The sequence below is a fragment of the Balaenoptera acutorostrata genome, chromosome 4 (assembly GCF_949987535.1).
Source record: "Balaenoptera acutorostrata chromosome 4, mBalAcu1.1, whole genome shotgun sequence".
Lineage (NCBI taxonomy): Eukaryota > Metazoa > Chordata > Mammalia > Artiodactyla > Balaenopteridae > Balaenoptera > Balaenoptera acutorostrata.
Window position 1 is genome coordinate 25,434,929 of NC_080067.1, and position 24,303 is coordinate 25,459,231.

The following is a 24,303-nucleotide window of genomic DNA, read 5'->3' on the forward strand; positions in this document are numbered from 1 at the left end:
CCCTCCACTTGGTCCCTGGTCTGCCCCAGGAGACGGGCCTGCACCTTCTCAGGAGGGTCCCCCTCCCCGGCACCTGAGAGAGGATCACCACCACCTCCCCTAGGTCCTCAGCCAGCACGAGGCCCCACCAGGCACTTCCCGGGACATGGCATGGTTGCTGGGGAACACGGCCTGCCAGGACGCCCACGTCACGGCCGCCTGTCACAAGCGCTTGAGCCAAGGCTGGCCCTGGGTCACTGAAGAGAGGTGGGGCAGGATTCAGTGGGCAGCTGACAGCCTGTCTCTCCTGTTAGGATGTTCAGGATCAGTGATCATTCAAATCATACCAGAGGGTGCTAATGCCACCTGCTACCCCTCCTGGCATGAACCCACCTTTCAAAGGCAGTGCTTGTCTAATGGTGGGATTCGAGGCTCTGCTACAGAAGGATACGGAGATGGCTCTGACCTGCAGTGCCTTCTCAGGATCCCATGAACGATCCACCATAAATCCATCCCTATTAACTACTCTCCTGTTCCAGGTGCACTATTCCATTTGTGTATCCAGCAGGAAGATACAAGTGCTGCCTTGCAGTAACGAACCTCATGTTCTGGAAGCAGCATGAAGCCTCGGAGGTGTTGACCTACTGTTACTGAGCATCCACTCATCTGGACCCCTAAGGTGGTGGAGGGGGTAGATCCACATAATGACCAGAGCTAGCAGGGACTGAGCCCTTACCATGTACCAGGTCCTATTCCAAGCACTCTGTATGTGTTAACTCACTTAATCCTCAGAGCGACCCATCCCAGTGGAGGAGATGCTATTTTTGTCTTCTCCATTTTATAGAAGAGATAAACAAGGGTAGAGAGGCCAAATGATGTACCTATGGTCACCCAGCTAAGAAGTGGAGCACAGGGCTTGAACTCAGGCTACCTGGCAGAGCTTGGTGACCCCTCTGCAGGGGTGAAAGTCTGCCCAGGGCTGAAGGGCAAAGGACTGGCCTGGACCAAGAGCAGATGATACTGCAGACCTGCAGAGGCCTTTAGAAGTAGAGCCACTCAGGCTGCTTAAGGGAAAGTACAAACTGGAAAGCATATGCTTCCTAAAATAGGATCTTGGAGAAATAAATGTGCTATCCATAGGAAAGAATCTCAAATAGGCAATGTCCAAGAATTAGTAGGGGATATGCTGGGCTGGCCAGAGAATGTTTCCAGGTAAAACCACCCCACACCCTAACTAACGACAAAGAAGCGAAGCTAAACTAAACTAAAAAATAAACAACACAAGCTGCACAGAAAACCACTACGCAGGCAATCACCTCTTCTGCTTGCGGATACAACGGACAGTTCTAGAAATAAAGGGGAATAGATTAAAGGGTTTCAAAGTATGGGAGTGATTTTTGTTTTCTCGTTTAATGCCAGCTTTCAAGGAAGGATGGCTATGTCTGTCACTGTTACATACTCGTTCTGTTTAAAACCCATCCAGATGCCTCCCCATGGGCTCTATCCGGAGTAGGAGGGTCCTGCGGCTGCTCCCCAAAGCCAGCAGAGAGCTCTTCACGGGGAGCGTGGAGCGCATGCTTGGTAGGCCCTTCTCACAGCCATCACTTCTTCTTGAACACCTGATGGCACACCTGGTCGCCGCACGTCAGCTCCTGCAACATCACAAAGCAGGTGAGTGACTAACAAGCCAGGCCTTCCTTCCGCCCACCCCCCAGCCCTCTGGGTGTCTGTCAGTTGGGGTGGGGGGTGGAGCTGGAATAAAGAGGACACTTAGTCATTCTGGGCAGTGAGCATCTCAGAGACCCAATCAGCTGGCGTGCCCTGCGGGTAGCAGTCATTTGATTTTGACACTTGAATTGAGCTTGAACAATTATAAAAATGAAAAAAATGCAAAGGAACTATCCTCTTGGGCAGGATTCCTCCTACTCTCGTGATTATAGCAACATCGCTTAATTTATAAAAGGCAGCAAAGCCACAAAGAAGGGAAGGATCTAGTGGGGAGCATTTGGAAGGCAAGGGCCTGGTGAGCTATCCCCGCACCCTGTGGATTTTCTGGCCTCTGGTGATTAGCACGCTGGGTGGTGGCAGCACAGGCAGTGACGGGGCATGGGCGGCGGAAGGGCTCCCCCAGGCCTGCCTGGGCCGACAAGATGCTGCCTTTCGTCTGGACAGAGGGGGCCCCCCAGGCCTTATCTGCGCCTCGTGACCCTTTGAGGGAGGAGAGGAAAAACACGAGTGTGGGAACAACCACAAAAATCATTGCAGTTGATGATGAATCCATTGGCTTAGCCACAGGGACAGTTGGGGTTTGTACTACAATTAAAAAAAATCCACCTTCCAAACCGGAGCAGGTAGGGAAAACGGTCGATGGAAAACAGTGACTGCCTCCCATTTATCACCAGTTGACATTGTCCCTGAAATAAAGATGTCAGGTGAGGCAAGGCTGGCTCTGAAGGGCACCCTGTGACATGAATAGTGACAGCAGAGCCAGGTACCTGCTTGACTCCACAGGTGAATGAATAAAGAGCCATCCATTGAATGAGCCATTCATTTAACAAACGACTGACTGAAGGCATGAAGGAGTGAAAGATTTTTCCCTATTTGAATGTTGGACAAATCACTTGTCTTAAAGACTGAAGAGTGAAAAATTAAGCTATCTAGACGGATATAATTTATACAAGGAAATCAGAAATAATTTATTCCAACTGCTGTGTTCCGGTGTCAAATTAAACTAAAATATTTTGGGATCAGGTGGACACACCTTAGGATGTGAGGCCAGTGCCTGGGGTCTACAGGCAGTTCCCAGGCCCAGATGCTCCTAGTGCAACCCGCTCCCACTGCATCCCATGCCCACCGCAACCCCTCTCCTTCCTACGCTCACATCACTGAGGAGGCCTGGTCTCACCCTCCTCCAGGGCATCTTAATTCTGTGCCTCGCATTTCTCCCCAGCTGGTCTTTGACAGGTTCCCTGCATTTCTCCCTGGATCTCGGCTTCCTAACTCAGCATCTTGAACTTTCCTTTTAATTGCAGCCGTTCACAGAAACAGCCATATAGATTTCCTCCTGTAGTCCCCTGAGCCAGATGGGAATGGCTCACGCATTTGACCACACGCATTTGGCTGGAGCTTAGGGGAGGAGGGCAGGGCCACTTTTCTTGTCAAAGCGCCTGGCTGGGTGAACCGGCAGTTGGCATAAGCAGAGTGGAGGGGAGCTGGGGACTTACCAGGTGCAGCTTGTCCCCCTCGACCCACTGCTTCCAGCCTCGGTTCTCCTTTTCCCCCTTCTGCACGCACACGAGGGCATCACCTTCCCAGACGATCAGAGTCTGTAATGAGAGGTTTCCAGGCAAATCAAATGTATGGTCTTGATGGGGACTGAGCACATGTAAACCTGCAGCTGCAGTTCCTGCAGCCACTCCTGGGCTCCTGCTCCATCCCCAGAGCAGAGCTCTCAACCACAACCACGCCAGCATCCCACCAGCCTCCTTTCCACATACACCCTTCATTCCAGCCAGACTGACTGATCTTGGCCGGTTCTGTTCTCTTTGAAAGACTTCTACTCTTCCATTTTACCATATGGTAAAGACAGCATTCCAAATCGGTGGGGGAAAAGATGATGAATTTAACTATGTCACAGTGTAAAATTTCTGGAAGGGAAAGATACCTCAAAAGTCAATAGATGAATAACAAACTGGGGAAAATAATTGTAACACATATCAGACAAAGACCTGATTTCCTTACATACAAAGGACACCTGTAAATCAATAAGGAAAAGATCATTAACCTAATAGGAAATTCAACACAGGACACCAAACCAACAGCTTACAAGGAAAAACAAAACAAAACAAAATACCCTAGCAGATGGCTTTTAAACATAAGAAAATATATTCAACCTCACTTATAACAAGAGAAATGCAAATTAAATCTGTTTTTCAGATACAATTCATCCTGTGGTCAAAGATCAAAGAGTCTAATAACACACTGGGTTGGAGGGGGTACAGAGAAGCATGGGCACTCATACAGGGCTGGTGCTTATATAAATCGGTATGAATCTTTTAGCAGGGCAATTTTACATTACCTTTCAAAATATAACATTGTGGGGGCTTCCCTGGTGGCGCAGTGGCTGAGAGTCTGCCTGCCAATGCAGGGGACACGGGTTCGAGCCCTGGTCTGGGAGGATCCCACATGCCGCGGAGCAACTGGGCCCGTGAGCCACAACTGCTGAGCCTGTACGTCTGGAGCCTGTGCTCCACAGCAAGAGAGGCCGCGACAATGAGAGGCCCGTGCACCGCGATGAGGAGTGGCCCCCACTTGCCACAACTAGAGAAAGCCCTAGCACAGAAACGAAGACCCAACACAGCCATAAATAAATAAAAAATAAATTAAAAAAAAAAATATATAACATTGTGCATACTCTTTGACCTAGAGATTTTACTTCTGAGAATTTTCCCCACAGGAAACACATTGTGAGGACTGCCCACTGTAGGGCAATAATAAAGGCAGGGAAGCTACCTAGTTAGCAGGGGGCTGCACATATAGCTCCAAAGCCAGCCTTGTCATCCAGAACCGGGAGGTGGACCTTCTCCTCGTCCTGGGTTTCCTCCAGGCAGCAGTGCTGATCAATTAGCACAGGGAAGGCAGCAGAGATGCAGAGCTTGTGCTGGACAACCAGGCTGAGTTGACCAGCAGGTAGGAGAAGCCACAAGAGGCTGAACCACAAGAGGCTCTAACCCCTCTTATTAAATTTACATATTTACAAATTTCACACCCTGCCCCAGCTCCTCCTCCTCCTGTTCCCCCCACTTTACCTGTCTTAGTACCTGCCAAGGGACGATGTGTATTATCCCTAAGTGGCCCTTCAAGGCCACCCACCTCTGTGCCCACATTAGGCTTGCACGTGAGGTTGATGGTATCATTCCCATCCGGGCAGTGGTGGTGTGTTGGTGCTGCCCTTCCTCGGGGATGATCCTGATGTGAGTTGGTTTTCTTCCAAGTATGTGCAAACCATATTACGCCTCTATGAACAATATTATGCTAAGGACCAGGCGTTTATTTTCCTCCCTATCTTGCAAACCCAGTTGGTGATAAACGAACCTGTGCTCTTTGGTTTTTTTTAAATTCACTTCAGGTCTGTTTTTTTGGTAGATATCTGTTTTCTACAGATTGTTAAGTCTACCTGTTTCTAAAGCAATATTTGACCTTGACCATATTATATATTTTATGTACAATTTTATTCCTCCTTATTTTACTCTTCAGCCCATCGCAGCGTTGTTTGTTACAACAAAGGCCTGCAAGCCTCATAAATTGCATCAGTGGGTGGCTGGTTAAATACGGGTGTGGTTCCTCCCCGCTCCGTAGCCTTTGAAGGGAGAAGGCAGTTCTGCACTTACGGAGAAGAGCAGTCTCCGTAGTGTATAGTTTAAGTTAAAAAAGCAAGGAGGAGGGCCATGTGCATAAAAGAAAGGAGCAGTGGGGATGCATGCATATGTTTGTACACGTTCTCGCCAAGGAGGCAAAAAAAACCCTTAATAGTAATTGTCCCTCGGGGAGAGAACTAAGGAGCTGGGCTCCAGGATAAGAAGGAAATTTCACTTTTTAGTGTTTCATTTTTTTTTAAAGCATGCATATGTATTAATATTCCCTAAATTAATTTAAAAATAAAATTCTACATGTTTTCTAAAGAAAACATGTCTCCTCCTCCTTTAGGACCATCTTAAGCCTCACAGTTTCGAATGTCTTAGAGAAGCTTAATTCATAGGTTGCTCTCTTTCCCCTTCTGGAAGCGAGATGTTGTCTGGAATATTCCAGAGATCTCTCCCACGTAGACGAGAAAGGACTCACATCTTCTATTTGGGCAAGGTCTGTGTCTTCCAATCCCCCAGCCCATATTGTCTTACACATCAAGAACACCTAATGCATGTTGATTGAATGAGTATCTGTCTCCCCTCTTTCAGAGGGGCTCGTGAGGGTGACCAAGGAGTTAAGAAGTGGAGTCCTGGAGAATGAGAGGACAAAGTGTAGAGGAGTACTACACGCACATGCAAGTGCACACATGCACACAGACGCAAGATTTCTGTGCACTTGGGTGTGCCACCAATGGTGGGCAACAGAAATTAATCAGAGAGATAGGCTCACCCACTCCCTGCCGTGCCTCTCCAGCTAAAGGGTTGCAGTCAAGTTACAGGAAGAAGGTAGTGCCAAGGGCACCTGCTCTGTGTTGTGATTCTCATGGGAACAGCCCTTTGCTGGAGGCTGGGCAAATTCTGTCTGGGTACTTCTCAATCTCGTGTGTGTGTGTGTGTGTGTGTGTGTGTGTGTGTGTGTGTGTGTGTTTATTAGCCCTGGCTTTTTGCTGCAGGCAAAGCAGAGACCAGAAGGGAAAAAGGGGATTATCTCTCTCTGCAGGGCTAAGAGCCGATCCTGGAGAGAGGATGGAACGCAGAGAGGACGGAGCGTGGAAGGGAGAGGCAGAAGCCTAGGTGTTAACAAATGGAACCCTTTAAGGGTCAGGAAGGGCCAAAAGGACATGATTTATTTCAGTAAGAGTGAGTTCTCCAACATCACAGGTGATAAAAAATGAGTCAGAGAGGACAGGCCTGCTTTTCAATAACCCACGCCCAAAACTGAGAAGCAAGGGGAAAGTGAATCATTTGGAACTGATTAGGTTAGAACAGCAGAGGGATGCAAAAATTCTGAGACAAATTTTCCTATCATTTCTGGTGTCTGATGAATTGGCCTCGCAGCCACACAGTTCAAAAAACTTGCCGATCCAGCAACTTCTCGGGGCGGGATCCTACAAGGGGCTGTTCCGGGGCTCGGGAGCTTAACGTCTCCCGCCAAGACTGGTTTGATGGAAGCATTTCCAAAGGGCTTTCCATTTCCCACTTTTCTTTTCAAGGAGCCCAAACGTCATTCAACCCTGACTCATTGGCTGAGATGATCAATGTGGCAGGACAACTTGATTGAGAAATAAAATGTGTCCTGCTCTTTTGGCTTTGGAATCATCCCCAAAGAATGATGACAGCTTTTCCTCCCCACCCCGGGAGAGCAGCCAGAGCTTTGGGGGAAGAGCTGAGACTTCGACTTGGAAGGAACTCCTGGAACCACCAGAGAAGAGTGGGGCTCTGGGGGGAGTGGGGCTCATGGGGAAAGGGGAAGGGCCCTGCTTCCTTGTGGTGCTCTGAGAGGGTGGCCCTCTGCAGTGCTTGAGAGCATGGATACCTGGGCACAGGAGTCTCAGCCCGGCCCTCCTCAGCTTGGGAGCCAGGGCAGAGGTCCTGGTGGCTGCGTTGGCACAGATGGAATGGGTGCCATGAGGGCTCAAGCTGCCCACTCCTGTATAAACCATGTGGGCTTGCACTGGACCGTGCAGTCCCCGGGGTTCTTGCATGATGCTAAGATTTGGGTCCGGGAATCCTTAAATACGGCTGAGATTGGGTTTTCCCCCATTTCTGTTGTTGGGACTGCCCAGGTGTAATTGGATTTGGAAAACCAAAGATGTTCACACTGAGCGTGAATGTGGACAGTGCAACAATCAATCACTGGGCTGTGATACCACCAGGTGATGCAGGAGGAGAGGGGACCTGCCGATGGCCCATCCTTTCCCACCTCTGCCCTACTTCTCCCCGCTGCTACCAACCTCTGCCTTATTCACAAAAAGCCCCTTGGATGCGGGCCTGCCTATTCTGCAGACTCCAGTTCTCAGGCTTGGAGATAACTCCCCACTCTGCACTCAGAGTTCTCTGCTCATTTTAGGGGCCTCCCTACATCCAAAAGCTTCAAGCGGCTAGAAGTGTGCCTTCTGATGCATGGAGGATTTCCTCGATTATGTCCTGAGAGTTAAGGTGAGGCTGAGACTGAAGCCACAAGCTTGCCAGAGATTTATCTGGGTTTCTAGGATTGGAGAAAGCCTGACTTCATCTAGTCTACTGATTTTTTGGTGTGATTTGCATTGCATTCTTCTAAAAAAAAAAGTAAATCAGTTGGGATCATCTAAAATTGAGATATTTCATATAAGAACATATGAATGCTCAACAGCTCCTGAAAAGAAAAAAAATTCTAGCAACATGAGGCCTCAGTCCTCCATGGCAGTGCTTGGCTGCTGCTGAGAAGCTGCCCCCAGGATGAAGCTATGCTATCCCGCTGGCAGTGTCAACGTCCTTCCCTATGAGTCCACCTGGCCCTCCTCGCTTTGCCTGCCAGGCCCATGTCAGTGTACGAGTTGGCCTCCTACCCTGGATCCTGGAGAGGTCAGCATCCTTTAATCCCTCCTTGGCTTATAAGCTTCATGCAGAAGCCAGCCTGCTTCTTCCCACTAAACTTTCAATACTTGCTTATTGCCAGCATCATTAAGTCCATTCTGGTCCCCCTCTCCTGATGCCTCCCAGGTTGTTTCTGTCATTTTTTCATTGTGCAGCTAAATAGCCAGCGCCTGCACGAAGACCGCATGGATGAAAACTCCACTCTGGTCAGTACCTTAATATTCCGGTTGTCCAGGCCCTTCGTGTACTCGTCAAACTCCACCCCGACTGTGAAATCCAAGTTATAATTTCGGAACGTGCTGTTGGTTTTCGTCTTGAACTTATCACCGTCCTGCTCAATGATCTTCGTCTGAGCCAGATGGATGGCGATCTTGCGGGTGGCAAAATCAATATCTGTTGGCAAAGGGAGTTGTGGAAGTTACGATGTGCTCAGCCAGACTCATTCATTTCTTTAACAAGGCCAAACACTCAGGACCAGAGACGCAGATCTCAGGCCGGCCACATTCTTCGCTCAAGTGGGAAACGAGAGCTGTCTTGCACACGGCCAGTTTGGGCATCTCAGTCAACTGTCGGGAAACCCAGGGTCCCTGGGCATCTCCTCGGGAGCCCTGATGGGAGGGGAGGTAGCACCCCTGAGCTGCAACTCCCCAGTGTGCGTGTGTGCACACCCATGCACACGTACGCGTATACACACGCACACGCCTACATATACACATGCACACGCCCCTGCCCTCACAGCAGCTCCCTTCTATCTATTTGACATATTGGTTTCTCTCCTAAGAGTTTGCTGAGCAGAAGACTGCATGGTTTAAAAGGAAAAAGACTGTTTAAAAATAACCAGCCTAGATCCTGGGTAAAGATGGATCTTTTGTTCATGCCCACTGAAGGGAAGAATACCTACAAACTTCCATTTTTACAGCAGATCTGGGGGATGCTCTGCCTCAGTCATGGCCCCAGCACAGCTTAGGCATATTTCAGACACTTAATAAACACTTGCTCAGAGATTTCTTTTGTTGTTTTTAAGGAAAAGATGAATAATTGTTTATATTTTTATTATGAAAGATTTCAAACAAACCAAAGTAGCGGGGAGAGTACAAGGAACCCGGCACACTCATCACGCAGATTCAACAATTGTCAAGGTTTTGCTGCATCTACTCCATTTACATCTTCTTTTTGCTGTGATATTTTAAAGAAAATCTTATTCATTTCTTAGAGACCATTTGTAAGTAAAAGGGAGCATGCCCCTCAACAGAGTGTTTCACTTCCTAAGCTTTACATTTTATGGTAAGAACCTAAGTGCTGAGCCCACCTCCTGCTAACCTCTGATTGTGCATAAAATGTCACCCAAGCCAAAATGTCACTATCCTATAGAAATGATGTAGAAACAGGATAATACTGGAACTGCTAAATTTCTACGCTTGTTACAAACATCATTAAGCTTTCTATCTCTAGCCAAATCTTTGACCTCCTTTATGCCTGTGAATTCTCCAGATGTCTTCAGATGCCAATATAAATCTTTAATTATTTTTTTAAGAAAGTTTACCTGGAAGATTTCGAAAAACACTGAGATTGATTCGCTCATAACCCAAGGTAATAATGACTTCAAGAGTAAGAATAGTTCAGATTCACTGAGTGCTGTTTCTCTGAGAATTCCAGCCTCATCTATATGGTAGTAGGTGATTAAACTTCACACTGTATGCTATCTGGTGGGAGATAAATACTAGTGTGCCCATGAGTGAGGCCAGCAGTTACAAACAGTTCACGGAGCTGCTTTCAGTTCAGAGAATGAACATCTCCGATGGTCGCATCCCCACCCCTTCTGCTGTCCTGACCTGGTAGCCAAGCATCACTTCCCTCACCCTCTTTCCCCATTTCCCTTCTGACACATTTCTTCCTGAATCACACTTTGGTCATTATCCCATTCCTTCTCCTAAAGGACCAAGAAGAAGAGGTCCAAGCTGGATGCTTGGACCGCAGCAGAATCCAGGAAGGACCTTGGCTGGTCTTTTGGATTCTAAATTGTATAAAGTCAGCTTTTATCCTAAGGGAATAATTTCAAGTAATAACAGGCAACCCAGAAGGTAAAAGGACTATATACCTGTATCCTAAGTTGAAAAGAGAAATAGGTTCAAGTTGGCCTGAGCTGGTGTATGAATGCCAGCGCTTTGCTCAACTACTGTTCACTACTATCGGTTGAGAACTTGCCTGGTCTAAGAATTCACCAATGGCTGCCCATCAGGATCACCTGGGAAGATGTAAAAACTACAGATTTCTGGGCCTCATCTCAGACCCTGAATCTCTGGGTGGTTTTAAACCTTGGATTTCCTCTCAGGGGGCTGTTTGGAGAAAGACTTCAATGGTTTAAGAAATTTGAAAGCTACTGTTTAAGCAGCTACCCCTCATGAGGTAGGAAAAGTCAAAGCTGGGCCCGAGCACAGCCTCCTCGTGCATAGGTGTTAGGGAGAAGGCAAAGCACCTCCTTGTTTTGCACTTAACGAAGCCACAACACGTAGAGGAATGGCATCCAAAACAGAAACTTTGTAGCATCTGAGCAAGAAACTCTGCCCATGAAAACCGTGAAGCCCGCGCAATAAAAATACACAGGTTGCTGATGACCGGATGAAAGATAAAGGAGCCCACTGGCAGCCTCCTCGTTCTTGCCGTCAAGAGCACTTCTCAGCCCGACACATGCACAGAGAGGGGTCTCAAGTTGCCCTCTAGCAACCCTGGCCGTATTGTAATATCATTATAATATCATTAGCATTGCCGTTTTGACCCCATCCCCACCCCTGTGGGTTTCGCTTAGGTGCTCAAGGGAAGGATTCAAAATGGTGCCTGGTGGAAGTTCAAATAAGGAACTGCCGATGACACAATCATAGGGGAGGAAAAGGGGAGTCACCCTCATCTAAGCCGCAGAAGATTAACCTCATATTAACGACCTAAGCTGCCCCTACTGCGTGCCCCTCACTCCCAAGGACGCCCCACTCTTCTCCTTCGAGTGTGTAACTTTTGCTGCTGCCCTAAATAAACGGCTTCTTTGTGTGCTCTCCCACACACACTGTGCTTCTAATAAACTCTGTGCCTGCTTTACAATCTTGGTCTCTTTGTTGAATTCTTTCCTCAAAGAAGACAAGGACTGAGGTCCTTTTGCTCCCCAAAATCCCTCATGGCATAGGCGATGATGTGGAGGCCCAGAGAGGTTAAGTGACTTGTCTAAGATTACACAGTTGGAAAGCAATCACAAGGGTTCGATTATTGGATGGATGTGTGGAAGATCAAGTTGGGAGGTGAAAACAGAGGTTCTGAGTTTAGGTAACCAAGGTAGAAGCAGAGAAGTAAAGAATTTTATGGGGGGAACTTAGGAGCTAAGTTTTAGGTAAGGTGGCTCTGGGGGCCATGCTGTGTGGACCTTTGGTGGTATTTGGGGTGATAGTTAAGACATGCCTTGGAACCAACCAGGAATGCTGTCCCATAGTGGAATCTCCCTTGGGAAGCTTCACTCACTTCATTCTCCCAAGAAACCCATGAGATAAGTACTATATTATTCTCCATTTTACCAGTGAAGAACCTGGCTCAGAGAGGCTGTGTCACTTGCCCTCGATTATATAGTGAGGAAGCAATAGAGGTGGTAATTGAACCCAGGATGGCCTGGTTCCAGGCCCAGCACCATGCTCCACAAGCTCTGGGCTGGCCCGTCCCATCACGTCAGACCACGCCAGTTTGTGCACTTCCAGTGGCTGCCCAAGATACCAGTAACTTCTGACTCTACGTTTCCCCTGGGGCCACAGGGGCTTCTGGATCCAGCTGGATGAGCCCTCCCTGTTTGGGGCAGCTTATGTTCCCCAGGGCTCAGGTACACTGCCCCCACCAGACAGCAGTTGTTTTCTAGGCTTAGGGCTCTACAAGAATTCGGAGCTGGAGAAACCACGTTCCAACGCTGGACATTTTCTGATAGCTTCAGCTTTGCGTCATATGAAATTGTACCTGGGCATGTCCAAGCCACACAGCCTGCAGGCCCCAGGGCATAGGGGTAGATAAATGCTCTCTCTGATGCTGTGAACCCTCCTAGGCATCTAGGCCAACATTCATAGAGCCCAGGGTGCCCCCACTGTATTTGCCATGGACTCAGCCCATAAAAGACTGGTGGTCAAAAAAATTTTTTAAAAGGGAGCTCATGATCAGCTAAGTTTGAGAAATGAGCAATTAAAACCAAGACAGGCTGGCTGCTTTCTATACTGAAGAATTTCACAGAGACTTTGGGGAAAATGCTGTGTAACTCCAAGAGCAGGACAGAAGATGCAGCCTTTCCCAATCTTAGGTGGCTGTAGAACCCTCCGTGGTGGGATCTCCAGCTGGCCAGGGTTCCCCAGAACATAATACAGGAAGGGTTGACAAAACCCTTTCTGAGGCATTTATCTCTGTCACCTGGTCCCTGCAATTATGGTAATATCCCTTGTTTAATTTTTCTCCCTTTAAGGCAACTGCTGGCCTGTTTGGAAAGGAGAAGACTAGACAGGACCAAGTGGTCAACTACATCTGACTTCAAAATGAATCCTTCCTTAAAACTGCTAAAAGCCGCAAAAGAGTGTTTTCTGCATTCTAGTCGGTATAAACACGTGCTTGTGCTAGGCAGGGGCTAACGTGTTACACTCCAATTCATGTTTCTCTCCTTCTGCCCCAGAAACACAGCCTAATGAGCCAGGTGACATCTAACTTCAGCTCCATCGCTGGACACTAGGGTCCAGATCTGGAAGCAGCAGAGAGCAGTAGCTATAAGTAGAGTTATTACTAATTGCATCCGGCTATTTTGAGGATTAAATTTGATGGTGTTTGTGAAGAGATCTGCCCGGTGCTGGTGGCTTGTGGTAATGGCCCCATAAGTGGTAGCTGCTAGCACCATCATAATCAACTCCCTGATCTCATAAGCTGGTTTCCTCGGAGCCCTTTGCATTTTTCCAGATACTCCCTGCACATCTGGTCCCTAAATCCCTGCCCCTCTCCTCCCAGCCCCAGCCTTGCCTGCTCCAGCATGTTCTGTTCTTTCTTGCCTCCTTCCTCACCTGCTTTCCAGGCCCAGGGTTTAACCCGCAGGAGGTACTACCTGGCATTTTCCTCTTTTTCATGGGGTTCATTATTTTTTTCTCCAAAGTCTCAGCTCTGTGAGGACAAGGATGATTTGTCTCTTTGCTCCCGTGTCCCCATAGAACCAGGCGCAGGGCTGGGCACACAGTAGGAGCTCAAGAGATACTTATGGTTTGGTTAATGTGGGCACCGTGGTCTAGGACGGTGGTTCTCAAAGTGAGGCCCCTGGGCTGGCAGCATCCACAGCACGTGGGACCCTCTTAGAAATGTAAATTCTGGGATCCACCCTAGACCTACAGGGGATTGGGCCCCTCTTGTTTTTACAAGCCTTCCAAGCGATTCTGTGCATGCCAAAGTTTAGAACTTCTGGCATAAAAGAGTGAGGGTCAGATCCAGGCATAAATCCTGTCTCTGATCTCCCAGCTTTGTGACCTCAGAGAAGTCACTTTCCCTTTCTGAGCCTCAGTTTCTCACAGTAAAATGGGGAAAAGAAAGCTTATCTCATAGGGTTATTTATGGAAGGATTCAGTTAAAACGATGGCAAAAATGCTTCACACAGTGCCGAGGAGCTGGTGGGTATTTGATGCACATTGGCTTCCACTCCTTGGCCTTTTCCACTCTGGTCGAACAGTGGTCAGATCGGCATTCAGTCCAGAGTGAAATATTCAGCTCATGTTTATGCATCTCCACAGCCATCTGCCACTCCGTGCAGCCCAAGTGTCCTGGGCTCTGAAGAAACAGTCAGAATGGTGGCTGATCCACGCCCTCCCTCCCTCACATAGCCCTGGCCTGTCACATGGGCGTTTAATCCAGCCTGGCCAAACCTTTGTTTGCATGGACTGGTTTCCTCATTCCATAGGGTGGCCAAAGGGTAGAAACGACTTTAGTTCCTGCTCTGTGCCGAGTGAGGAGGAGTTTCGGCTGTGCTAAACCATGCTGGAGCCATAGTTAGGAGATAAAGAAAGAAAACCACAGGTCATGTGCTAACCAGGTGAAACGGAGGGGAGGGCACCAGCCAAAACTGCAGTTGACCCTTGAAAGACACCGGTTTGAACTGCACGGGTCCACTTACACGTGGATTGTTTTCAATAGTAATTACAGAACTACACCATCTGTGGTTGGTTAAATCCGCGGAGGCAGAACCACGGATGTGGAGGAACTACGTATATACGGAGGGCCAACCATAAGTTACACGCAGAGTTTTGACTGCACCGAGAGCAGGGCCCCTAACACACCGCTGCTGCCTCCGCCCCCACCCTGTTGTTCAAGGGTCAACTGTACTAAGGAAGAATTGGGAATTACAGAGAAATTTAGAAGTCTAAATTTAAGTGGTCTTCAGAGAGCAAGTCTATTTTCACTCCACAGATGTGGAAATCAAAGCCCAGAGAATTTAAGTGGCTGGTTCAGAGTTGCCCAGCTAGGACAGAGCTCCTGACACTTTGCCTACAAACACATTCTGTTTAAGGCTCCTCAAATGGAAATTATTGCTTGTCCCTGGTTGCCCAGAGAGGTAGATCACAGCTAAAAATGTCTACTGCCAAGAGAACAGGTTTTGTCCTCGAAACACCACCCCCAGTCAGTCTTTCCGACCAGAGCCGGGGAATCTTATTAGGGGCTCTATGCAAATTGACTCAAACATTGCTTCTTCTCTGGGTTGAAAAATGGCTTGGCCTCTTGGCTACCCTTCACCGTGTGTGCAGGCTAGTTAATCATGTCACCTCTGTTCCATCCCGGGGAAGGGAGGCAAACATTCTGTTGGTGGATTTGTGATATTTCTAATCAAAAGGAAATGTTTAACTGCAGCTGTAGAATACACAGGCATACACACACAGATTACAAAAACACTTACTCTTTGTACTTTGCAGGGAAAATTATTTTCCTGGTATGGTATTTGAACACCAGGGTTATCAAATATGTTTCATCTGCTTTTCTGGATTAAAGGTATCTCCGAGCCTGATTTATAGCCAGGTGAAATGAATTTCTATCTCAGAGGAAAATGTCCAAAGGCAAGCTATTTCTGAATAATATATATGGCTTATAGCTGCTGCAGAAGAAAAAAAAAACCCACTGAAGTGACTTTATTAAAGCATACTTTTCATAACTGCATTTTGAACAATGCAGGCCATAAAGTTGAAATATGAGTATGCTACTCAACATTAAAATGCTTTGTAATATGCTTGTGGGAAAAGCTAAAGTTGTAGGCTAAAAGGGCAGACGCGATTTGTAAATTAAAGAGCAGAGATGCACACATTTTCATCATATGAAATCTGAAACCCATTCTCAGTGCAGCTTCCATGGGCTTCGAACCTGAACTCCTTAATTCACAAATCCTCAGCACTCAGGCATTGTGAGAAGCAGAGTGGAAGAGCAATCTTCTCCATCTTTCCATGCCATTTCCTCCTCCAGATAATCCACAGAAAGAGGAACTGTCCTTGCCCCTTCCTGCCTCCTTCTCTCTTACCCTCAGGGACACCTCCAAATGCATTCAGACCCTTCCCTAGCCAGAGGAGGCAGGCTGGAGACCCTCGGGTGCCTCCCTGCTCCTCTTGTATTTTTCACCTCCCCCCCATAGTCTAGTCTGCACCGTTGGGATGGGGGTCGGGGAGGAGAAGCTGCCACTACACGCCAGGGGAGACCCATAGGAAGGGACCAAACTTATCTTCACCTGGGCTTTTCCCACCTACAGCACTGTCCCTGTTTGAAAGTCCAACCAGATGCCACACAAGTACAGTCTTTGGCCAGTGTCTAACTTTACTGACTTGTGAGCACTGGCAGGAATCCAAATGCCGTGAAATTAACTCCTCGTTGGGTCATCAGACGTTCATTCATTCATTCATTCATGTATTCATTCATTCATTCCTACCCAGGGACTCCGAGTGACTCTCTTGCAATTTATCTGAGGGTCCTGCCTGCCTGCTTCGGAGGTCCCCATCCTGATGAACTTTGCTCAGCACAAAACTCCCCCTCCCCTAACCCCACACTGAGCACCTGCACCTGGAACCGAGCTATGGCAAGTGCTTGGGGGTTAGAAGCAGGCAGACCAGGCTCCTCTCTGAGCAACACCAATTTCCAGCCACAAGTGATCCCAGGAAAGTTCCTCCACTTCCCTGACCTTCAGATTCCTCACTCCTTAAAATAGCAAGCATTCCTTTGGCTTTATCCCGGACTCTACCCTAAGCTCTAGATCTTATATCAACATGCCAATTTTAATACTCCACTTGGATGTGTAATGGGCATCTGTAATCAAAAGATGTAAATCAGAATTCTTAATGCATTCCCCCCTGCCCGGCACCCCTGTCCAAACTCACTCGCCACCATGTCTTCCCCATGTCAGCTGATAGGGTCACAGCCTTCCCAGCTATTCAGGCCTAAGCCTGGGGGCCGTCTTCATTTCTTCCATTTCCTCTCACTTCATTTTTATCTGCGAGCCCTGTCAGATTTACCACCAAAATATGCACTGAATCTGTCCTCTCTTCTCCAGCCCTGGGCACCGTCCCAAACCAACCATCATCATTTCTTGCCTGAACAACACAGAAGCTTCCTTGATGGGCCTCTGTGTTTCTAGTCTTGCCCTCCTGTGATTCATTCTTCACGCTGTAGTCATAGCGAACCTTAAAGAATATGAATAAGATGGATTAAGTCTGCCCATCATAAGGCCTGACCTACCCCTGGGCTCACCACACACCCAGCACACCAGCCTTTGCTGTGCCCTGTGCCCAGAACAACACTTCTCAGCATCCAAGCCTCGGCTCCAATGTCACCCCCTCAGACAAACTTCCCTGACCACCCATCACTCTCCACCCAAGAATTCCTTTTTATTTTCTTTAAAGCACTTACCACTACCCAAATAGTCTTAAACTATTACCCTCTCCCTCTCCCACTAGCGTGCCCACTCCACAAGGGCAGGGAACTTGTTGCCTCATTTACCACTGCTTCACCAATGCCTAGAGCTCTTCCTGGCATGTCATAGGTGCTCAAGGCATTTGTTGAAACTGAATTAATTAAATGACATAATGTATAGAAAGCTCATGCTAGCACGATGCTTATCATGGCATGAGAATGGTTTGTGCATGTGCTCACCTCTGATGTTACACTTTGGATCCCTACAGTCAGGACAGGCTTTTGAACATTACGGGTAATCAGGAAAGATTTCCTGGCAAAGACCACTCAGGTGGCAGCTGCTTGACTTCAGCCTCTAAGGCTACCGCTTCCTGGTAGAATTTTCCAGAGACCCACTAGGACTTTTTGCAGTAGCCACTGCTCTTTTAAATCTGTACATGTTGATTTCAATGAAAAGATGCTCTTCATAGACGATGACCCTCACCTTCTTTTGTGAATTAAGAGAAGAACTGGATTTTTCCTAATGGTTACAATTTATTGAACAAAGATTTCCTAAAATATGTCTAAGTTTAACGTTAACTGACTACTTTTATATTTATTTATTTATTTATTTATGGCTGTGCTGGGTCTTCATTACTGCGCGCGGGCTTTCTCTAGTTGCGGCGAGCGGGGGCTACTCTTGGTTGTGGTGTGCGGGCTTCTCATTGCGGTGGCTTCTCTTGTTACAGAGCGCGGGCTTCAGTAGTTGTGGCGCACGGGCTCAGTAGTTGTGGCTCACGGGCCTAGTTGCCCCTCGGCATGTGGGATCTTCCTGGAACAGGGATCAAACCCGTGTCCCCTGCATTGGCAGGCGGATTCTTAACCACTGGACTACCAGGGAAGCCCCTGAGTACTTTTAGAACAGATGCCTTCCATTATACATCCCTGTCTTCCTGATTAAAGTTACATGGTGGGGTTTTATTTCTTAGGCTCACCCCCCGCTTCTTCTCCACTTAGTTACCAAATCTAGTCAGTTTCCTGCTATGGACAACCCCTTGGACACCCTCCTTGGCACTGCTCTCACATATTCCCAGGACGACTGCAACCACTTCCTCCTTCAGTTCTCTGACTGTCTCTGCTGATCTATTCACGCCCTGGCTGTCAGGGTGCTCATGGCCCTTCTCTCCTCTGTACACAGTTCTTCCCAGGACCCTCTCCTTACCTGATGTCCTTGGGTGATGATCACACATGGTGTCACACCTCTTCAAGATCCAGCCCTGGTACCTTTCTGACTCTTCTTACCCCTGTGCCCGCCCTTGCACTTCACCCCCTGGTAATATGGCTCCTGCTTCCTTTGGCCACCCACATCCTCATCAGCCTGACCTTGGCACATGCTCATAGGTCCAGACCCGACTCTATCCTTGTGTGGAGCACTCCTCTCCTTCCTTCAAAACCCCACCCAGAAGTACTCAGGAAGCCTTCAATGATCCACCTATTGTAGCTCCCTCCACCCTCACTGCCACACATACTGTTTTAAAAAATTATGTACATTTCAAGTGTACAGCATCATAATTCAACATCTGTATAGACTGCAGAGTGATCACCACCACAAGTCTAGTTACCATCCATCAACATACAGCGCACACACTTCCGGTCACCATTGTTCTATTGTCACTATAGCCCTTTCAGGCCCAAGGGACAGAATCACCCACTGTCCCATCTGTGGCAGACTATACTTTCTTTAATGGCTGCAACAACACCACCTCTCATCCTACAGGCTGGTCTTACAATATGATTTTGACATTTTGAGAGGCGGGGTCTATGTACCTTCCCCTTGAATGTGGGTGGGCTCATGACTGCTTCAACCAATAGAATACAGCGGAAGTGATGCTGTGTGACTTCTGAGTCTGGGTTATAAAAGGTCACTCAGCCGCTGCCTCCTGTCTCTTTAGACACAGCCAGAGTGCTATGAGGAAACGCAGGCCACATGGGTCACCACGTGTAGATATCCACAGCCCCTTCTGAGGTCTCAGCGGCTGGCCAGCACCAACTGCCAGACACAGGAGCCAGAAGCCTTTGAGATGGCTCTGGCCCCAGTCACTGTCCTACTGCAATGGAATGAGAGCCTCCTAGCAAGAACCCCCTACGTGAACCTGGTCAGCTCCCATAACTATGAGAGACAATGATAAAATCACTGTATAATAAACTCAAGCCACCACATTTTGGGGGTGATTTATCACACTCTAATAGAGAACAGGAATGCAATTTGCACACGGCTATAGCTTGACTGTCTGCACCAGGTTGAGCTCCTTGAGAACAGAGGCTGGGCCCGGGCCTGCTGCAGATGGCACCATCCCTGGCTTCCACGGGCGACGTCTAAAGCTTTGGTAAAGAAGCTGAATGATTCCCATGTACGTGCTGTGCTGGTCTCACTCCAGGGCAGAGTGAATGGACTCTCCCCCAGCGTTCTTTCACAGCGCAGGGACCTCACTTTGAGAGGTCTGCCCTTTAGATTGAAGACCACTCCTCCACTCCCCGACCCCCCGATCCAAGCTGAAGGTGGACCTCAGGGCATGACAGATTCCTCAGGGTAGAGGAGTTCATCAACTGCTCTCCTCACTGTCAAGAAAGAGTCTAGGGCCTCAGGAAACACGAGGTGTAAGAAGGCAGGAGAGGAGGTACCATTGACCCTTGTCACCCATTCTCTGAACAGCGAATGGCTTTGAAAATTTGGGGCAAACCCAAAGGTTGCCCTGACGTGTCATTGCTGAGGCTGGCGGCCAGGTCATGTGGGGAGGCTGGGGGTGGAGTGAGTCACCAACCGGGAACAAAGACAGTTTGTCCCCAGACCCACCTCTCGACAGGAGTATCTCTTTCCTAGGGAACCAGCCGCCAGGCCCACAGAGAAAGCCGACTCCCTGGTGCTAGGGATTAACATCTAAGAAAGAGACAGCTCTTTGGCAGGGAATGGAGTTATACTTAGTGATATTTCCATATCTGGGGATTTGGGAGTATCTCCACATATGTTCTTCCCAAATGCGAAGGGCCTTGCGCTCAAAAGGGCAAGAAGGCAAGCTTCACTGACTTGTCAGTGTTGGGAAAGCAACCCCTGTCTTGTGAGGTGGATGTGGAGGAAATTGTACAGATCTGCTGGGTTGCGTTTTGGTTTTTTGTTTTTGGCCACACCGCATGGCATAGTTCCCTGCTCAGGGATTGAACCCACGTACCCTGTATTGAAAGCGTGGAGTCTTAACCACTGGACCACCAGGGAAGTCCCTGCTGGGTTGCTTTCAGCAGATTCAGTTGTGGGAGGCAGCCCCACCCGGCTGCTTCTGGCTGAGCCCTTGAGACCTGTCTCCAGTCACTGCCAGTGCCTGTCTGCCCCACTTGTGTCCCCATGGGCAGGTGAGAGGGGTCAGGTGTCCCATCTCCACGGTGGGAAGGTGACTCTGGCTGAATCGTTTCTGCACAGAACCTCATGGATTCAAGCTGGGGCAAGCTCCTGGGATACTGTAGGCCGTCAGCAGCTGGGTAAACCGAGGCACCAAGCACATGCACATTCTGGGTTTAGCTAGTACCACCCCCTATGGTGTTAACCTCCATCAGGAAAGTGGGAGCCCACCCCTCTCCACTGCAGAGACTCGTACAAAGAGGTCAACCCGTTTGCTCATTAGAGCGAAATTAATGTAGTTAAGATGTTGAATTGGAAGTCATGACTGTAGCTCTAAGAGATAAGAGGTGTCCGATACCAAGGAGAACTGGAAAGGCCACTCCCTCCAAAACCTCCTGGACAGAGACATCCAAACCTCACATTCACGACCCACGAACCCCTCCCCTACAAGGAGGGTGTAAGTGGGTGTGAAAGAGTCCAGAGGAAGGCTGCTTTTAGGAAGAGGATTTTTTGGACAGAGCTGACAGGGTGCCCTGCATCCCGGCATCCCCCAGAGGGAATAGGGGATGGTGACAGGAGTGCTTGCCTCTCACCTTAAGACTAGAAAGAGGGGCTCCAGGTGCCCACCCTGTACAGCCGAAAACTAAACTGAGACTCGATTTTGTACTTAAAGTCACCATAGGACTTTATATAATTTAAGAATAAGCAACAAAGGACACAAATTGCTTTCTTATTATATTCCCTGAGTTGGGCTTGTTCAGCTTACTGCTGAAAGCTTGAAACCACCAAATAGCTCTTGTTAAAGTACTTTCAATCATTCAAAACAACGACCAACATCATCTGGAGAAACAGGCAAGGCTGGTGTTATTTCTCTATCTGGTGGATGAGGAGACTGGTTCAGAAAGGTTAAAAAATTGGTCAAGGTCAGAGAGAAAGCCTCAGCTGGCCCACTGGTTTGGTTTCCTCCTCTGTATGATCTTGTTCAGAATTCTGGTTCTGAGCTCAGCTCCAGCCCATTTACTCACGTATGGAAACAGGATTCCATTTTTAGTCTCACTCAGGATACTAAAATCAGGGGCGACAGGGTTAAGGCTCTGATAGGAGGATTTTTGTCTCCTCCCTCCTCTCCCAAGTATATTGGTAACATTCTGTAGCCAGGAGGGGAAAAAAAGCTATCCAGTGTTGTAAACATGTCTAAAGTACATGAAGAAATTTCCAATCTCTGTAAATTGCAAAACATGTCACATGGGCTCTCCTTGTTTGTTGACACGGTGGAAGTGTCATCAAGCTAGAAGTGAATTGCACAGAAAAACCCACAATTCCCATTCTTGATGAGACTTCCCATCATCACATCCAAATTATTGGGCCTCAGACCGCACCCGCAGCCATTTTTTCTCATGCTTCACGTAGGGAAGTTCCAGCTGGGAACTCCCTATGCAGAGAGATCTAAAGCTAGAAAAGGTGATCAGGAGGTTATTGCAGAAATAAGGACAGACAGCCAGTGCTCCTTGCTGGGGCCTGGCCTATAATATCTGCCCCCAAAAGTGAGCTCCCCTCTGTGGGCCCACTTGCTCTGGTTTTGTGTGTTTTCTGCCAGCCCCACAAGAGATCCCACAGGAGAGTCAACTCAGGACACATGGTGATGGAGCCCCCGGCTTGGAGTCTAGTTCAGAAGTCAGGTGAGCAGTGAGTTGTTTGATGTATATGATGAAAGCCTTTCCTAGCGTGATTTTCTCTAGGCTGAGAGATTTGTTATCTACTCTTTTTCTGCTTCTCCACTACAAGATTAATAAAAGAGCAATGCAGGGGTCATTTGTGCATAATATCAGATCCAACGGGTTATCTAAGAGATGGGAATCACAAGGCAGGGGAGCTACTGCATTTTCCTCTCAAGTCTGGCTTTCCTCACATATGCATGTGTGTGTGTGTGTGTGTGTGTGTGTGTGTGTGTGTCTCCTCCATTCAGTGAATCTTTTCTGTACGCCAAGGACATTCTAGACATAACCTCATTTATTATTGTTCCCAACTTGCCGATGAGGAATCTGAGCGTCAGAGAATGAGTATGACTTGCCTGATATTACACAGCTGGTAAGGAGCGAGGAACAAGGCTTGCACACAGGTCTGGGGAACTCCACAGTGGCACTGCCAGGAGGGCCAGACCACAGTCCTTCCAAAGTTGCCCTCCCTCTCCCTTTCCCACCTCCTCCCCATTTCCCACCTACTCCCCCTTTCCCACCTCTGGCACCCCCCTTACCCAGGGCCTTCATGTAGCCTTCAAAGTTGTCATTACTCTCCATCTCCCAGGTTCCACTATGGTCCCTTGTCATGGTGGTGGCCTTTGGTTACCGTGGGTGTGTGCTGGATGGCAAGGAGCAGGCTTCAGGGCGAACGTGTTAGAATGAGCTACTTTTATAATCCAGTGGACCAGGTTTATGGCTTTGAAGATAACACGCTCAAAGGTCACAAGCACAGCCCAAAGGAACTTTCCTTTCCTTTGCAAAGTTCAGCAGGACCATGAGCAACCCATGCTCAAAACCTGACGTGTCCAGGCATGGGTGTCCTTGTGACCTCCAACATACACAAGGCCTGGAACAGCTCATTTTTGTCTGGCTGGGCTCCCACAGAGCTCCTGGCCCCATGCAGAATACTCTGTCCAGCAAACACCCAGTACCCACCCTACATGCACAACAGGCCATCAGCTCCCAGGCTTCAAACCTGGAGTCCCTCAACTGTGTAGCCAGAACTTCTGGCCTGGCTGGTAAAGTCAAGAAGATGGGAACCTTGGGGCTTCCCTGGTGGCGCAGTGGTTGAGAATCTGCCTGCTAATGCAGGGGACACGGGTTCGAGCCCTGGTCTGGGAAGATCCCACATGCCACGGAGCAGCTGGGCCCGTGAGCCACAACTACTGAGCCTGTGCGTCTGGAGCCTGTGCCCCGCAACGGGAGGGGCCGCGATAGTGAAAAGGCCCGCGCACCGCGATGAAGAGCGGTCCCCGCACCGCGATGAAGAGTGGCCCCCACTTGCCGTAACTAGAGAAAGCCCTCGCACGAACCGAAGACCCAACACAGCCAAAAATAAATAAATAAATAAATAAAGTAGCTATAAAAAAAAAAAAAAAAAAAGAAGATGGGAACCCATGCCTGTGGGCCTCTACTCTACTTTGTGCTGGGCAGGAGACACCCTTCATCTTGTTTTCTTACAAGAGCTCTGAGCTATGTTTAACCATCTCCATTTTACAGATGAGAAAGGCTCAAGGAGGTTAAATCACATGCCCAATAACTACTGGTCAGTGGCCGAACTGGGATTCAAACTCAGGCCTGTCTGGCTCCAAAGTTCTTTCTAAGGAAAAGAGCTTTGTTAAGACAGTGTGCTAAGTTCAGCTTGGAAAGGGCAGCTTGGGTTGGGGTTTGACTTGAGAACCTGATTCTCACTTGCTTCCCAGCAAGGTACCCTGAGAGCATCTACACAGTGGGGTTAGTCAAGAAAAGCATTTTCTCAGAGCATGAATCTTCTAAAAGCAAGCAGGACCCAGAGGGAGGCCAGATGGAGGGCAGCAGGGTAGTGGGACTCTGCTTTAGACCCCAGGAAAAAGCTGAAGATCACCTGACTAAGGTGAATCGCATGGCTGGCATTTGGACAAGGACTCCTGGTTCAGGACTGTTCTTCAAACTGGCTATCCCAGTGGGTCAGAAAATGGGTTGGCTTACTGCTCTGACACATGGTTCTGAGAATTGGGGCTTGAGCAGGGGATCCTACACTCTGAAGAATGGA

The 24,303-nt window shown here is 48.4% G+C and overlaps 1 protein-coding gene across 1 annotated transcript; it reads right to left on the reverse strand.

Moving 5' to 3' along the window:
* Window positions 1-1,370: 1,370 nt before the first annotated feature.
* On the reverse strand, window positions 1,371-22,946 carry RBP2 (retinol binding protein 2). The gene is made up of 4 exons (XM_007188039.3): window positions 22,787-22,946; window positions 8,455-8,633; window positions 3,204-3,305; window positions 1,371-1,631 (listed from the first exon to the last, which is right to left on the reverse strand). The coding sequence occupies exons 1-4, from the start codon at window positions 22,857-22,859 to the stop codon at window positions 1,581-1,583; spliced, it is 405 nt and encodes a 134-aa protein (XP_007188101.1). The 5' UTR covers window positions 22,860-22,946; the 3' UTR covers window positions 1,371-1,580.
* Between the last annotated feature and the right edge of the window lie 1,357 nt (window positions 22,947-24,303).